The 15,473-nt window shown below is 33.8% G+C and overlaps 1 protein-coding gene and 2 long non-coding RNA genes across 15 annotated transcripts; 2 read left to right on the top strand and 1 right to left on the bottom strand.

Annotated features, from left to right (window-relative positions):
* The first annotated feature begins 8 nt into the window (after window positions 1-8).
* Window positions 9-944, top strand: LOC107058459 (uncharacterized). The gene is made up of 3 exons (XM_015304189.1): window positions 9-184; window positions 264-677; window positions 780-944. The coding sequence occupies exons 1-3, from the start codon at window positions 47-49 to the stop codon at window positions 942-944; spliced, it is 717 nt and encodes a 238-aa protein (XP_015159675.1). The 5' UTR covers window positions 9-46.
* A 361-nt stretch (window positions 945-1,305) lies between these two features.
* LOC107058464 (uncharacterized) lies at window positions 1,306-2,166 on the bottom strand. Its single transcript, XR_001472038.1, has 2 exons — window positions 1,731-2,166; window positions 1,306-1,645 (listed from the first exon to the last, which is right to left on the bottom strand). It is a non-coding gene; the product is annotated as an uncharacterized lncRNA (long non-coding RNA).
* Window positions 2,167-4,736: 2,570 nt separating this feature from the next.
* On the top strand, window positions 4,737-14,872 carry LOC102605380 (uncharacterized). 13 transcript variants are annotated; one of them, XR_001472050.1, is made up of 6 exons: window positions 4,741-5,069; window positions 6,348-8,459; window positions 9,117-9,395; window positions 10,546-11,275; window positions 11,342-11,408; window positions 12,085-14,872. It is a non-coding gene; the product is annotated as an uncharacterized lncRNA (long non-coding RNA). The 13 variants fall into 13 exon arrangements; XR_001472044.1 differs by having other exon boundaries at window positions 4,737-5,069; window positions 10,546-13,514; window positions 13,677-14,872; XR_001472051.1 differs by having other exon boundaries at window positions 4,737-5,069; window positions 10,546-13,728; window positions 14,366-14,872.
* Window positions 14,873-15,473: the final 601 nt, after the last annotated feature.

The following is a 15,473-nucleotide window of genomic DNA, read 5'->3' as shown; positions in this document are numbered from 1 at the left end:
GCCTGAAACTAACAATCCAAGGATTGAGCCTCCTGAACCTAAGCAAATGCCTGGTAGACCTCCAAGAAATAGAAGAAAGAGTAAAGATGAATCAAGAAAGAAGTATGGAAAGATGTCCAAACAAGGGTTGAAAATTACTTGTTCCAAGTGTAAACAACAAGGCCACAACAAGAAATATTGCAAGGTAAAATAACTTATTATTTGTTTGTGCCTTTTTAAAATTCTTCTTGAATTAATGAACAAACTTTATGTTTGATATTTAGGTTGGTGTCCATACTTCACAACCAGCTAGCCACAGTTCACAATTTACTGCTGGTCAAAGTTCACAAGGAAGTTGCCATCCTGAACCAACAAGCTCCTTCCAACCTGGACCAACAAGATTCAACCAACCTGCATCAACAACATCAAGCAATCATGCTTCTTCAACAACAGTTTGTGGTGATACCAGTAGAGTTAAGAGGGCAAGGGAAACTGCAAAAACAAGCCAACCACCACCATTTGTGGATACAAGTATTCCTGTTACAAGAGGAATAACCAGTCAACTACCTACAAAGACAAGACAAACTGCTGGACAGAAAAGAGGAAGAGTTGCAACTGGAGAAGATTCTGCAAGAGGGGGACCAAAGAGGCCAACAAATGGTGGATCAAGTAATGTTGGATTTGGAATCTACAGAAGTGCAAGTGAAACCCAAATACTAAACATAAGTTTGTCACAAACTTTGTCTCTTAAATGAATGCAAGTTGATATATTAATTTTGGTTTTTTCTTCAAAAAAGCAGCCTGGGACTTCAAGTCAAAGGATTCTACCAACAGGTTCAAGTTATAAGGATGCAAGTTTAATGGGTATAGACCTTGGCTTTAAGCCTAGAGGCTTGAGATGGAAAAACAAAGATGATGTCACCACTTTCCAATTGCAGCAAATGGCAAACAAAAAGAATAAGTAATACCAACTTAGAATAGGTTGATTTTGGGCCCTTATTTTGTTGTCTAATGTTTTTGGAGTATGCTAGCTTTATTTTGGTACTAGTAAACACTTTTGTGAAGGTTGTATGTAGCTTTTGATTATGCTAGCTTTATTTTGGGGACTTATTTTGGTACACTTTTTTTAAGGTTGTAGCCTTGAATGGTATGTAGCATAATGCTAACTTTGAGCTCATTATGGAGCATGCAATATAACTGTCTACATTTTGTGTAATTTAGGTGTTACATTGTGACGAATATGACTACATTTTGAGAAATTTGTGATGAATTGGTTGCTATTTGCTTTTGGTGTTACATTGTGAGAACGAATTTGAGATTTGTATGTAGCCAAAAAACCAATTTTACTGCAACAACAACATAGAATTTCATTGAATCCAAAATGCACATTTACATCGAAAATTTACAGCAATAACAACATCAAAATACTACTAGACTGAACACCAAATACTACTACACCTCAAGAACACTAACAATTAGGCTTCAATTTTCATATTCCAAACATCACCAACTCAGTAGCAACGACACCAACAATAAATATATGTCTTGCTTGCTTTAATTTTTCATCAAAAGCATTGACTTTCTTCAACAATCCCCACATTACCCTGTTTGCTTGAGGAGGGTGTCGATCTTCATACCAAAGAAAATAGTCACAGCCACCCATTTTCTATAAAATCAATCAAAAAGAATTAGACGCCAATAATTAATCATCTAATTGACTTTAAAAAAATAAGGGAAACAAAGAATTTTACCTTTGAAATTCTACAAGTAAAAATCTACTCCCTGGATTTAATTGGGTCCATGAAGTCTTTAATAGTGCTTCATTACCACACCTACAATATCGACCTTCATCCACAGATGCCATGGAAGAATTGGAGAAGCTCGACATGAAAGAATTAAGGGACAAGAATTAAAGAAAGGCTGAAGAAGAGAGAAATTGGAAAAGAATGAAAAAATTGGGGTCTTAATTAGGGTACAATTGGAGAAAAAAATAAATATAAATAGATGATGTGGAATAATATTACCGTTTTGGGGACGCCACATCAGAAGAAATATAGGTCCCTACGCGCCTTGAATCAGTGAAAATCATGTGACATTCCAGCTGTGTAAAAAGTGTTGAAGTGACACACCGAGACCCTATGTTAGGTGTTTAAAATGAAAATCCTTCTATTGAGGTGTCTAAGTGAAAGATTGTGTCAAGTTTAGGAGGCCACCGATGGGTTAGCCCTAGAAACAATGTGACAAATCAAATGAACCATGCACATGAGTTTACAAATTACATCTTGCTCAAAAGCAAACACTTTTACATTATAGAATAACCAGGAGTTTGAGACAACCAGAAATAAAAGTAGGAAATCAAACTCTTAGTCAAGGACTTTATACAAAATGGTATAAATATAATATTTAATTTACTATCAGGTTTGCGGTTAACCCGTTAAGAAAAAAACCTCAAACCGTTAAGAATCGATAATAAAAAAATCAAACCCATTATCAAAACCGCTAAACCAATAACCTAATACTGATAAATCAATAACTTTTTTTCAGTTTGGATTATCGGTTTCGGTTCGGTTTTGAACAACCCTAATTTATACCATACTGAATTGAGTTATCTTATATACATGGTGGGATAACTTCTTCAGAAATTACTTATCTCGGGATAATTGATCTCAAAATAACATGTTCCCAATCAAATGACAATGACAAGTTCTATTGAAAACGTCCTCTTATATATAATATATAATAATGACAAGTCAAATTATATATTGCTACAAATTATTTTCTAAGAATTTAATTTTTGACAATTCATTTCATATAAGATAAAAAATTAATTAGATATTTTTTTGTTGCAATTTAAGTTAGAATACTCATAATATTCTCCACTTACCTCCTTATTCTTATTTTTTTCCTTTTCTCTTCTTTCTTGCGGTTGTTCCTAGGAAGGGTAAAAACATGCTCGCAACGTATTAAAAATGATTGGATAAATTTTTTCCTTTTTTCTATCTATTGGGGCCAAAAATGTCCTCAATCTATTTGAAATGGTTTAAATTTGTCATTCTTCTACCAAAAAAATCTTTAGCAAAAACAATTTTTTTTATCAACTACTAGTTAAGTAGTTATGTGTCCGTGCTTCGCGGAGTCTCAAAATAACTTATTAGAATTTATAAATAAAATATTTTTATAATATCAAAATATCTTTTAAAAATAGATTTCAAATTTGAGTAAACTAAGTCTCGCTTTTAAATCCATTTTACTACTATTATCATTATAGTTATATATCTTTTTTTTTCATTACTTAACAAATTTAGTCTATTACAGCTACTAAGGTTTTTATATAACTTAGAGATAAGGCAGAAGTACCCCTTAGACTATGGCCGAAATCCTAGAGACACATTTGGGTGATCGCTGTTCGATTGACCAAGTCAACACACTTCCTTCCCGCTTAGTCTTCCTTCAGTGCCAAGCGCTTAGCTAGTGCCTACATTATGGAGGTAGTTTGTCTTCATAGGGTACCAATATCTATTATTTTAGATCAGGATTCTTAGTTCATTTCCAGGTTTTGGAGGACCTTTCAGGAAATCAACCTGGAGACTTTAGTCCCACTAACCTCTAAAGTCTGAAACACAAGACTACAACACATCATTCAAAAGATGAATAGTGGGCTATGACTTTTCGTCCGTCTGTGGGTGAAAATATGTGCTAAGATCAACACATGTGCCCAACTTTTCCTGAAAAGTCCTCCAAAAGCTGAAAATGAACTGGGAATCCTGCTCTAAAATAATAGATATCGGTACCCTGTGAAGACGAACTACCTCCATAATGTAGGCACTAGCTAAGCTCTCGGCACTGAAGGAAGACTGAGCAGGAAGGAAGTGTGTTGACTTGGTCAATCGAACAACGATCACCCAAATGTGTCTCTAGAATTTCGGTCATAGTCTAAGGGGTACTTCTGCCTTATCCCTAAATTATATAAAAACCTCAATAGTTGTAATAGACTAAATTTGTTAAGTAATGAAAAAAAAAGATATATAACTATAATGCTAATAGTAGTAAAATGGATTTAAAAGCGAGACTTAGTTTACTCAAATTTTAAATCTTTTTTTAAAAGATATTTTGAGTATTTTATTTATAAATTTTAATAAGTTATTTTGAGACCCCGCGAAGCACGGACACATAACTACTTAACTAGTGGTTGATAAAAAAAAATTGTTTTTGCTAAAGATTTTTTTGGTAGAAGAATGGCAAATTTAAACCATTTCAAATAGATTGAGGACATTTTTTGCCCCAATAGATAGAAAGACGGAAAAAATTGATCCAATCATTTTTAATACGTTGCGAGCATGTTTTTACCCTTTCCCTAGGAACAACCGCAAGAAAGAAGAGAAAGGGAAAAAGTAAGAATAAGGAGGTAAGTGGAGAATATTATGAGTGTTCTAACTTAAATTGCAACAAAAAAACATGTTATTAATTTTTTATCTTATATGAAATGAATTGTCAAAAATTAAATTCTTAGAAAATAATTTGTGGCAATATATAATTTGACTTGTCCTTATTATTATATTTTTCTCTTATATATTACCCTTATTTATTATTACCCTTATTTAGAAATGGGAGTTTGAGAGGACGAACAGGGACAAAAACATAATTTTAAGTTGACTCCATTTATATCACAAAGACATCTGCACTATGTATAACACGTGTTAGGCCTTCAATTACCATCTGTCATCATTCCAGAAACTGATAAGCCAACAAGCATGGACGAACAGGGGCAATATTGGAAAGAAATATTTTCTCTTTCTTGAAGCGTTGTATCCTGCACATTTCATTGTTTTTCTCCATAAAGCAGCTGTACTTTTGCTCTTGAATTGCTATGTATATTTATTTTTTTACAACAATGTATATTGGTTAAAGATTGTCTTCACTTTCCTTTGCTGCACCCAAATTGCTGCTTAATTGCCCTAGCTTCACAAGATTTGATCTTTCTTCTCTTTCCCCCCCATTTTGGTGTTGAAACTTTGCCCCAAAAAGTCATCCATCTTCTTTGCTAATTTTAAGGTCATGGTGCTGAATCAGAGTAATTTCTGGTATTAAAAGTAAGTGCTGGATTGGAACTTCCAAAATTTGATGAGAAAAACAAGAATTTCTTCCCTTTTTGTGTCTTTATTTTTTACGTCTTCACTACTCTATTTCTCTCAATTTCGTATTGTATTTTAATTTATATTATGTTCATGCTTTTGGATCATTTAGTCGATTTTGACTGGAAAAACCACTGCTAATTCGACTTTAATATTGGTGTTAAGTGTTCTCCTTTTTAATTTTTGACAGAGTAGTCTTCTTACACCAAAATTTGGAAATGCTCAGTAAATATTTCTAATCTTCCTTCCATCTCTTTTATGCGTTTTGTCTAATCGCGTTTGATGTTTTCTCTAATCCATTCATTAGAGCATGTTTATTGAAATCTAATAATATTCTTGGGTGTTCCGATTTTTCTACATTATGGTTTACTATTTTCTTTCAAGGGTAAAGTTCTGCCTTCCTTTGCACATAACATGTTTGGTGAAAGTTATGTTCAAATTGTTAGAGTAATGATCCATTGATTCGTAGTATATATGTAGTCGACTTCTGTAACATCATAAAGTAATGGATTACAAGTGTCGGTGAAAGAAACAAAAGGAAAATGACCTCTTCGACTACAATTGAACATAGAATTATTTCAAGTTGTGCTCATATACTTCACATTGATTGGTTTCCATATCTTCTATGAGATTGCTGGAGATCTTGGTAATTTGCAGTCTCTACTGCGAAGAGGAAAAATGACTATTTTGTGAACTCTCTTTGTTCATGATTAATGTTTATTTCAATTTAAGACAATATTAGCTATTCATAGTCTCATCAGCCTTTGCTACAAAGATTGAAGCTTGAATGGTTTGTCGCTCTTTAAGTTTTCACTTTCTTCTTTTGTTTAATTCAATGGACAACTCCCTAAGGAGCTCAAGATATTTATTTTTTTTAGTTTTGACTCGATATTTGAACTTAAGAATAACTTGTGTTGGTTCATTGATGTCAGAAATAATTGAAATTCTTTGAACTTTATTTCAGCCTTCCCAAACTAAAACAGAGGTGTACAACTACTATATTTGATGTGGAGTATCTTAATTAGATGTGTGTTTTTCTTTCATATATGAATCTTGATATTTAAGGTGCAGTTATTTTGAAGTGTCGTGTCTTCATTATTCTTTGTAATGATTTTTCTTGGCTATAGCTGGGAACTTTTCTTTGCATGAATTAGTGAAAAATATTGATTATTAAGTCTCTGTTTTAAGTTACAGTTCATGTTGTAAATCCTTCTACTGATTACCATTTTGTTGAAGTGCTTAGTTATAACAGGGGACCTTAATTTGGTATGTAAGATTTGAAGAAGAAAGATGAGTTCAACCATGCAGGGGTTGCTATTGAAGAGAAATACAAATGACATTTACCTGAGAAAATTACTAAATGAGGAGTATGCATAAGAGCAATTTCAAGTTTATCACCCTTCTAGCATTGATGTAAGTTGTTCTACTTGGAGTAAGTCATTAGGTGCTATCAGCAAGAAGCTAATGAATTTTTAAATTTCCCAACTACCATAAAAAAAAAAGCAAAATCTTTCAGCTCTGGCAATTTTGAGGCATATTTCAGATCCTACATTAACTACATGTAAAAAAAGTACTACTCACTTAGCCTTGAAATGATATGTATTATTGATCATGTTTTATTTTTTTTGTACCCAGTAATCAAGACTATCAGTAAATTAGATGAAATGAGAAAAATAAGCTACAACATGCTTTTATCTGGCAAGAGACGCTCAAGTTATTAATGTTAGAGGAAAGATTAATGGCAGAGTGAATCTGAGTCCATATACTCCATCCCTCTGTATCATCATCTTTGGTTTACCTAAAAGTGTTCATTATAGTTTTATTAGATTTAGAAATTACAATGTCCAAGTGCGGTAATTTATATAGCACCAAGTGCTGACGATTTTACTTGGTAAAACAAAGTACAAACTAAAGTTCTAATCTTTAGCAGGACAAAGAAAAATATGTCCATGATATCTTAAGATTGCTTTCTATTAAGAGTAGCCAAAGAGTAAAAGAAAAAATATGCCCATGATATCATAAGATTGCTTTCTATTAAGTAGCCAAAGAGTTGATCCAATTTTATTTCCCTTTTTTTTGACCTATTTTGGTCAATATAAACGTAAGTTCAAAGATAAATTCTCATTCATCTTTTTTCTTTCTATTAAGAGTAGTCAAAGGTTCTTTTGGATTAGTTAGAACATGTATGGCAAGTACAATGAAAGTTAAATGATAAAAGAACTACTTTCTTCTATCTAGATCTTATGATATTATCATGGGGATATAAATTTTTAATCTGCAGAAATTGTGAAGATCTTTCTTGACCAATCCCTTTGACACTCATTCTTCAAGGAATAAGGAAGAGTATTTTTAAGTTTGAATTTGTTCATTTAGAATCTAATTTCTTCTGCTTCATATTAATTTAATATGAATATCATCCCTCTCTTTTTTGTTGATACATTTAACATAAACTTGCCCCACTATTTCTGGTGTGTGGCCTTTTCAGTAATTTGCAGGAATAACAGATTACATTTTCTGGGCACTGAATAGACAGGTTCTCATATGAAGTGAAAGGATTCTTAGCTTTTGATTTGTGATGAACATAAATGAAATAGGACTTCATATGTGGTATTGAGGTTTTCTATTTCTCTCAACTTTACCTGAAGTTTGCCTTGCAAAGTTTTCTCTAACTTTTGCCTAATTATGCCCTCATTTTCATTCTCGGGCTAATTAAAATTTCATTTATCAAAAACTATCGTAATTGATTCATCTTCATCTATTTCGATTTAGTAAATTAGTGATCTACCAACAAAGGTGTTTGTATGTTGTTAATGAAAACACATACTGCCTTTTCTATTCTCTTCAAGTCTTTTTCCTATCATCTTCTTCCTCTACTTTTTTCAGCTACATCTATCTCACTCAACTTCTATTTCTCCTTTTCAGATTTTTACTTCTTAACCTCTTTATAGGTTGTGAGTTTCCAATTTTGAGTTCATTTCAAACGAACACAGGGTGTTCTTTTTAAATTTAGGTGCCATAATCCCTCAATGTCTTCTCATATGTGTCTTTGCGTTTTTGTGATGTTTGAGTTTTAACTGTAAGAGTGGTTTAAGGAAATATGGATTATATAAGAGGAGAAAATAGAGTTGCAGCTAACGGTTCATCTCTGGCACAGATTCATTTCACAAGCTGTCCCTTTTTGTTAAAATTAACTTGTGACCTAGACTAATTCCTTTGATTTTGCTAAATCTAAACAGGAAACAACATTTTACAACTACTATCTTGCTTTGGTGATGATGAGGGACAACCCCAGAAAATTATGCTATTGACGTCCCATTATTTGAATGAGCAAACCTAGCCAAAATTGTGGTAAGAACAGAATCGTCTCTGGCAGCAACATAATTGTTAACAGTGAAACAACTTCAGCACTTTGAACATTCTTCAGCTACAATTTGTTGAGGCTAACAATGAAATAACTTTGCTAGAACAGCTTCTGTTTGGCATGTTTGTTGTTACCTCCTGTCTTTGATGAGAATTAATTGTTGCCTTTGATGAGGTTGGCTGCTATGGTTTGACACCTCATTTTGAGGTTGAATCACTGTTGTGTTTTGACCTTTTTCTGCTCCATTTTTGTGATGTATTCTAAACCATGGGCTGCTGTATTTTTTATTTTACTGCTGCTGAATTTTAGACTAAGCTATTTGTTACACTTTTGATCAAATTTGAGTCCATTGTTGCTATGTGTCAAGCTAAATTTTGCTACACATTTGAGCCAATGGTTGCTATGTATTGAGCTAAACTTTGCTGCACTTTTAAGTTTGCCAACTGCGGCGTTTTTGTCAAAAATATTGCTGCTACAAATGTTGCACTTTGGGCAGAAGTTGAGGCTTAAGGATTGCTGCATTTTTGCTAAATTATTGCTGCATTTTTTAGCTGATTGGGGTTCATTATTGCTCTGCGTTTTTGGTGAAAATTTTGTTACTTTTAAGGCTATTTGAAACAGTTGCTTCACCTAAATGTTTACAGGACGATGAAATTCAATTTGAGGCCATGCTCCTTTGAAATATCCCTCGGTTAGGGCCATTTGACAAAAGGTGATAAAAAAGGTATCTAAATAGTGATAAGGCAAAAAAACTCACGCATGCACATGTATCTTGGCGAGGTAACCAGAATGGCTGATGAGCCACTTAGCTAGCTTGCAGCCATGGCATGCCAGATTTTCTTTCGTTCGAAAATCAATTACATATCGCTCACTTGATGGACCGATTTCAGAAAATGCTCTCGAGAATGTCCGTTTCCTTTTGTGTATGTGTTTAAATTGATTAATTACTTAAATGTCTGCCTTTTTATTTCTAGATTTCCAATCACCTAATGGTTTAAATGGTAATTTAATTTGTCTTCTATTTTATCTACTCAAATTACTTCTAAATGTGATAAAAAATAGTTTTCGAGAAGATCATGGGGTAAAATTTTATCCATCTTCTTAAGTTCAATGAGATTCTCCTAAATCCGTAGGAGTGACTAGCATTTTGTCCATTTCGAGATTGAAAACTATAGCTTCTCTTGAATCTAACTTAGTTTTGATAGATGCAATAATTTTATGATAACAAGGCATCAGAATTATTATTAGATAGTAAAAGTAGGCATGGATTATGTACTTAGCAGTTGCTTACATGGCTGCAACATTGCCACGAAAGGGGTATTTTGCACCGAGATATTAAGGGATCTACTTTGTTGATCGACAAACATGGAATGCTAAAATTATTGATTTTTGATTTGCGAACTACTTCAATCCTGAAAAAGAGCATCCTCTTTCAAGTCGAGTTGTCACACTTTGGTAAATAGCTCCACAAAGTTCTACAGATTATGAAATATGTATTGATCTTTGGAGTGCAGGCTGCCTCATGGCTGAAATGTTTACGGGTAGGCCTATTCTGCCTGGTCTACGATACCAACCGAACTTTGAAAAAAGTTCAAGTGATTTTTTATAGGTGAAAGTTAATTAGGTAGATCATCCAGAAGTCAATATCTATCAATATCTCATCAACTATAATTGATTCAGATTCTTCCAAGGGTTGTTTATGATATAATAATTGTTAAAAATGCTCTAGGTGGAGCATCTACACAAAATATTGAAGCTCTATTGTCTCTAATATACTTAGAGAGGATTATCGGAGGAAAATGAACTTTCAACTTCCTTTACTCTGCTATATACCTATAGGTATAAAAGGAGGAGGTTTTAAGGCACTAGCCTGTATCTTCTTGGGGGATTCTAAACGTTCTTCTTTATCTGATTTCTCTCCATTTTTCTTTTTCTCTTTTCTGTTGCCTTTGATTCTTTTATTTGGAACTGAAGTGGTAGTGATTGATCTATCAATAATCATTTCACGTGAATAAGTCAATAAGGACTATAATCTTTAATTGGAGTGTCATTGTGTTTCTTTCACTTCTGCAGATATAATTCAGCTATACTTGCAAATGCAATGTCTCAGAGGTACTATCTGTTACATCTTTATGGAACAATTTTTTGGAAGGTTACCTATCCTATAACTCCATATATATAGAAGCTTTGTTTGCTTCACCAAGGATCTGATCTCCATGAAGAAGTAGCTTGTTAGAGTATCGGGTCAGGTAGTTCGATTGAAACAAAGGTTCATTTCATTGGATCTTCATTTGCCTACAAACTTATTTGTCAATATGTTTTATTCTCATTTGCCTATAACATTACTGAGCATTCTTTACTGAATTTTAAGAAAATATTAAATGAGAAGAATGGTGTCTATGCTTTCGGCACTACTCCTAAAAGAACTGATAGATATTTAAAGATTATGCATTAGTTCAATGAAAAATATTAATATCTATAGATATGACAAGTGTGATGGTAGCAAGATTATTCTCTTTTTGATGGTATGGTTTTTAGGCACTGCTTTGGAGTATATATATGGTTCACAAAAATCAGTTTGGTGAATATCGTAACTTTTCATGTTGTCTTTTCTACAGGGCAACAACATCTGCTGTACAAACTAATTCCAAAGGATCTATTTCATTGATACTGAACACATGTATCTACTTTTTTAGCAAATCACGTGTATGTCATCTTATACACCAAGCCATGCCATTTGAGTCTTCATACTGCTAAAAAGAAATAAAAAATCACCAAACAAATTGTCATCTTTTCTCTTCAGGTGAGTTCTCAACCTTCTCTTCTTTACTTTTTTTTCATTCTCTTCTTCTAACCTAATCTCCTTCAGTGAAAGATCTTTCAGAAGGTTGGTGCGTGGATCGAGCATTTTCAGTGTTCTTGCTTCAGATAGCTAGGTGGCTAACATGCCTTTCATCATTCCCGCACAGTGTTCTTACTTAAAATAGCTAAGTAGTCATCTACAATGTCAGTTGCAAGAAGCCACTAGGCACTATCTGTGACCTATTTGCGGACCAACTTTTAGGAATGTTATACCTATCCCTACTTCATATCTCTATTGAGATATGTGTAATAGTTGAATTGATCTATCTGATAAGTACCTTGACAAGAATTATTTTCTCCATTGTCATTGATGCTATTTTCTCCTTATTTATTTATCCTCGGATTACAACACAAGCAAATCACTGTTGGATCCGTGCTCAGCACGGGCCTTGCCCTTCTAGTATAGATAGAAGAGAGAGTTTCAGAAAATTTCAACATGTCTGTTTGTTGGTCATTCAATTGGCAAATAGGGACAAAAATTCTAGCTTCTCATTTCAAAGTGATAAGGTAAACAGGATATTATTGTCGTTTCACCTTCTCAAAGGCTGCATTCTATGTATACGTGTCTTCCTCTCTATACATTCATCAAACACGCAGTCTTCTTCAATTCAGCTATAATCTTGAACGCTTTGGGGGTCATCTCCATTTTCTTTTCTCTGCCTTTTGTTTCTACTTTTGCTTTAGGTTTTTTACTTCATTCTTGGTTCCTTCTATATTATACAAAAGGGTAAACTGTTGTACTGTATATAGATAGAGGAAGACCTTGCCGTTCTGCTGAAGCTGCTCTGTTTATACTGCTGTTACCAGGTCTGCAATTTCAGTTGTCGTTTTCCCCTTTTTCCCAATTAGATTTTCATATTTCTTTCTGCTAAAATTGGATTGGGTTATAAATTTCGTGTGGTTAACTTATGTGCTATATCGAATTATGTTTTTGGGATTTCAAGTTTGTTTGATTTTATTTGGGGCCTGCTAATTTTGGATCTTCAAAGCTCTTGAAATTATAGCTGAATCAGACTTTAGGGTTTTCGCTCTGCATGCGTTGCGGTGAGATAATAGCTTTTCCGTTTTGGTTGATTAAGCTGGATGAAGCTTATGTGTTAGCGTATGCTTTCTGTTTGGGTGTTAGTATTGAATGTTATGTTTGTGTCTGAATTGTTGATGGGCTTTGGAGAATTGATGTTATCCTCTTTGATCTTGGCATTTTGTAACTTTTTTCCCCGTTAAAGTTAGTTAATAAGTTTCTATAATTGCCAGGCTTGATTTATTTAATGAAGAAAAAGCTCTAATCTTTGTTGATGAACTACTCCTTTTAAAACAACAAAAACAGCAGCCCACCTACTGCAGTCCCGCAAAGTGGGGTTTGGGGAGGGTAGAGTGTACGCATATCTTAAATAAAGTCTTTGATCACCTGAAGATGGCACAGAAAGACAAAAAGAGAATATAGTTTTGTGGAGGTGCGACAGAATGGGAATATTAAAGTGTTTCTACTGCAAAATTCAGGAAATAGCAATAGTAGGTTAGATCACATTGTTTGTGCTTTCGAGGTTGTTCCGAATCTGCCAATTTATTATTTGGTTGTTGCCTCATCTGTCCATCTGAGATACGCATTTAGGAGATTGCTAGGTTTTTCAGATTAAGGGAAAAATGATATTGCTTATGTTAATGAATATCAAAGGACCTATTGCATGAAGGCGTCAACAATTTGCTGCACGTTTGTTATGTATCTCTTGGTAACTGAAGGGACTGTAAGAACTACCCCATCCATATACTTGGATAAATACTTCACACACCACTGCTGGTTGATATCTCCTTGGCAATTAGTTTTATTCACTTGAGAGTCATCACATAACTTTGGTTATTCCAAACATGGACAAATGTATGTTAGCAATTTCAGTCACACAGGGGGTAAGGTGTGTGGGAGATAAAGTTCCATTCCTCATTTCATATTGATACATGAGGCTTACGTTAAAGAAATGGACCTTAGGACTAACTCAATACCAAATTAGCTCATGAGGTGACTTATGAGTATATCCCAAGACCAAATAGGTAGACAAACAACTCATCCCTCAACCCAACGTGGGGAATCAAGCGAAATCATAAAAGCCTAAGTCCATGTTGCTTGTGTGTGGCCTTCTTAATTCAGCTTAATGGCTTTAATAGAGGGATCAACATAGCTTCAGGTGAAATTGCCTTTGCAACTACATAAATGGGATAAATGATCAATTATTTAATGGCTCTTCCATATTTCTTGATTTACTTAGCTTCCCTAGGCATCTCGGTGGCTCTGTTTTGTCTTTCTATAGTCCAATTATTACTGACCCTAATCTACATGCCAATTGAAGGAAGAGAAGAAATTTCACCAAATTGAAGAAACAAGCAATTTGCCTAGCCCAGGTAATTTCCTTTAAGCTATCTTTAAAATATCAAGAGAACTTTGTATGCTTTATGTACCTCTGCAGAAGTTACGAGGAGAGCATTAAATCACTCAACATCATCCTTCTCCTCCGAGCAAGCAGAGTGATCCAGGATTTGAGGTTCTACGGGTTCATACATAAACCTCAAGTTAGTATATAATAATAAATGGGTTCACGGTCAAATATATATAGTGAATTGCTTAATAAATATACAGGTCTGAGCAAAGCAAGAACTGGTTCATCAATGACGGTTGTAATCTACAATTACATGGAATTAGAACTGAAGAGAAATACCAAATGGCAATTGATGTACATGTTAAATCACTGAATATAGAGGTTGAATCATATTTGGAAGTTGAATCTCACATAACGCTTAATATTGTAGGTGTCCACGGATACTAGCTAAGATTTAAGGGGCTCCCAATTAGTAAAACACATAGAAATCTGATCTAACTTCAGCCTGGAAATTAGCCAGGGAAATCTGATAGAAGAGTAATTCTGCATCTGCACCTACTCAATGCTACATAACTGATCACATCCACGTAAAAATAATATGGGCCTGGATTTCCCAGCTGCTTGGAATGAACAAATAAGGCATGTTTTGGTTGAATTTGTAGACCGACACAATCCAGTAACGATGGAAATTGAAGCCGTCATTCCGTCGGAGCATCGACAACTTCTACACACTATAAATGTGTCTGAGGTCACTGATCAGCATGCTCTCCACAGCAGCCCTAATCAACTACAGGTGGTCTTGGTCATGCAAGAAGATGAGGATGTTGAGATGACTGTTATCAACAATGATGATATTATTCCTCTCCATAACTCAAATGAATTGGACAAATAGATAGTTGATCATGAAGAAGATGACCTCTGGCATGTAGACCCATTGCTGACTCATATTCAGAAATTCTGATATAGAGGCATCATTGTGGGTACATAAAAATGTACTGGATTGAACATACTGTAAATAGTTTTTGAAATTATGATTATTTGTAAGTAACTATCGCTATTTAGGACTCAAGTTATCTTAAAGAATGATTTCTTTCTGTAATAGAGGATAACCAGATCAAATTATAAATCATATTGGGCTCGTGCTCCGCACGGACAATACTTATCTAGTATATATTTTATATATAAGAGGAAGTTTTCAATAGAACTTGTCATTATCATTTGATTGGGAACATGTTATTTTGAGATTAATTATCTCGAGATAAGTAATTTCTGAAGAAGTTATCGCACCATGTATATAAGATAACTCAATTCATTATGGTATAAATTAAGGTTGTTCAAAATCGAACCGAAATCGATAATCTGAATCGAAAAAAAGTTATTGGTTTATCAGTATTGGGTTATTGGTTTAGTGGTTTTGATAACGAGTTTAATTTTTTTTATTATCGGGTTATCGGTTCTTAACGGTTTAAGGTTTTTTTCTTAACGGGTTAACCGATAACCTGATAGTAAATTCAATAATTATATTTATACCATTTTGTATATAAATTCCTTGACTTAGAGTTTGATTTCCTACTTTTATTTCTGGTTGTCTCAAACTCTTGGTTATTCTATAATGTAAAAGTGTTTGCTTTTGAGCAAGATGTAATTTGTAAACTCATGTGCATGATTCATTTGATTTGTCACATTGTTTCTAAGTGATTTTCAATGTTTTTTTTTGTCAAATTTTAATGGTTAAACCGATAACCGAATCGATAATGATCAATAACCGAT

The sequence above is a fragment of the Solanum tuberosum genome, unplaced genomic scaffold (assembly GCF_000226075.1).
Source record: "Solanum tuberosum cultivar DM 1-3 516 R44 unplaced genomic scaffold, SolTub_3.0 scf00522, whole genome shotgun sequence".
NCBI lineage: Eukaryota > Viridiplantae > Streptophyta > Magnoliopsida > Solanales > Solanaceae > Solanum > Solanum tuberosum.
Note: the sequence above shows the minus strand (reverse complement) of the source record. Positions and strands in the feature narration are given on the sequence as shown.

Excerpts from the sequence above, each read along its gene's own strand:
- LOC107058459 (XM_015304189.1), top strand. The coding sequence starts at position 47 with ATGCCTGGTAGACCTCCAAGAAATAGAAGAAAGAGTAAAGATGAATCA. Across the intron at positions 185-263 it reads ACAACAAGAAATATTGCAAG|GTTGGTGTCCATACTTCACA; the intron begins GTAAAATAACTT and ends TTTGATATTTAG. Across the intron at positions 678-779 it reads GATTTGGAATCTACAGAAGT|CCTGGGACTTCAAGTCAAAG; the intron begins GCAAGTGAAACC and ends TCAAAAAAGCAG.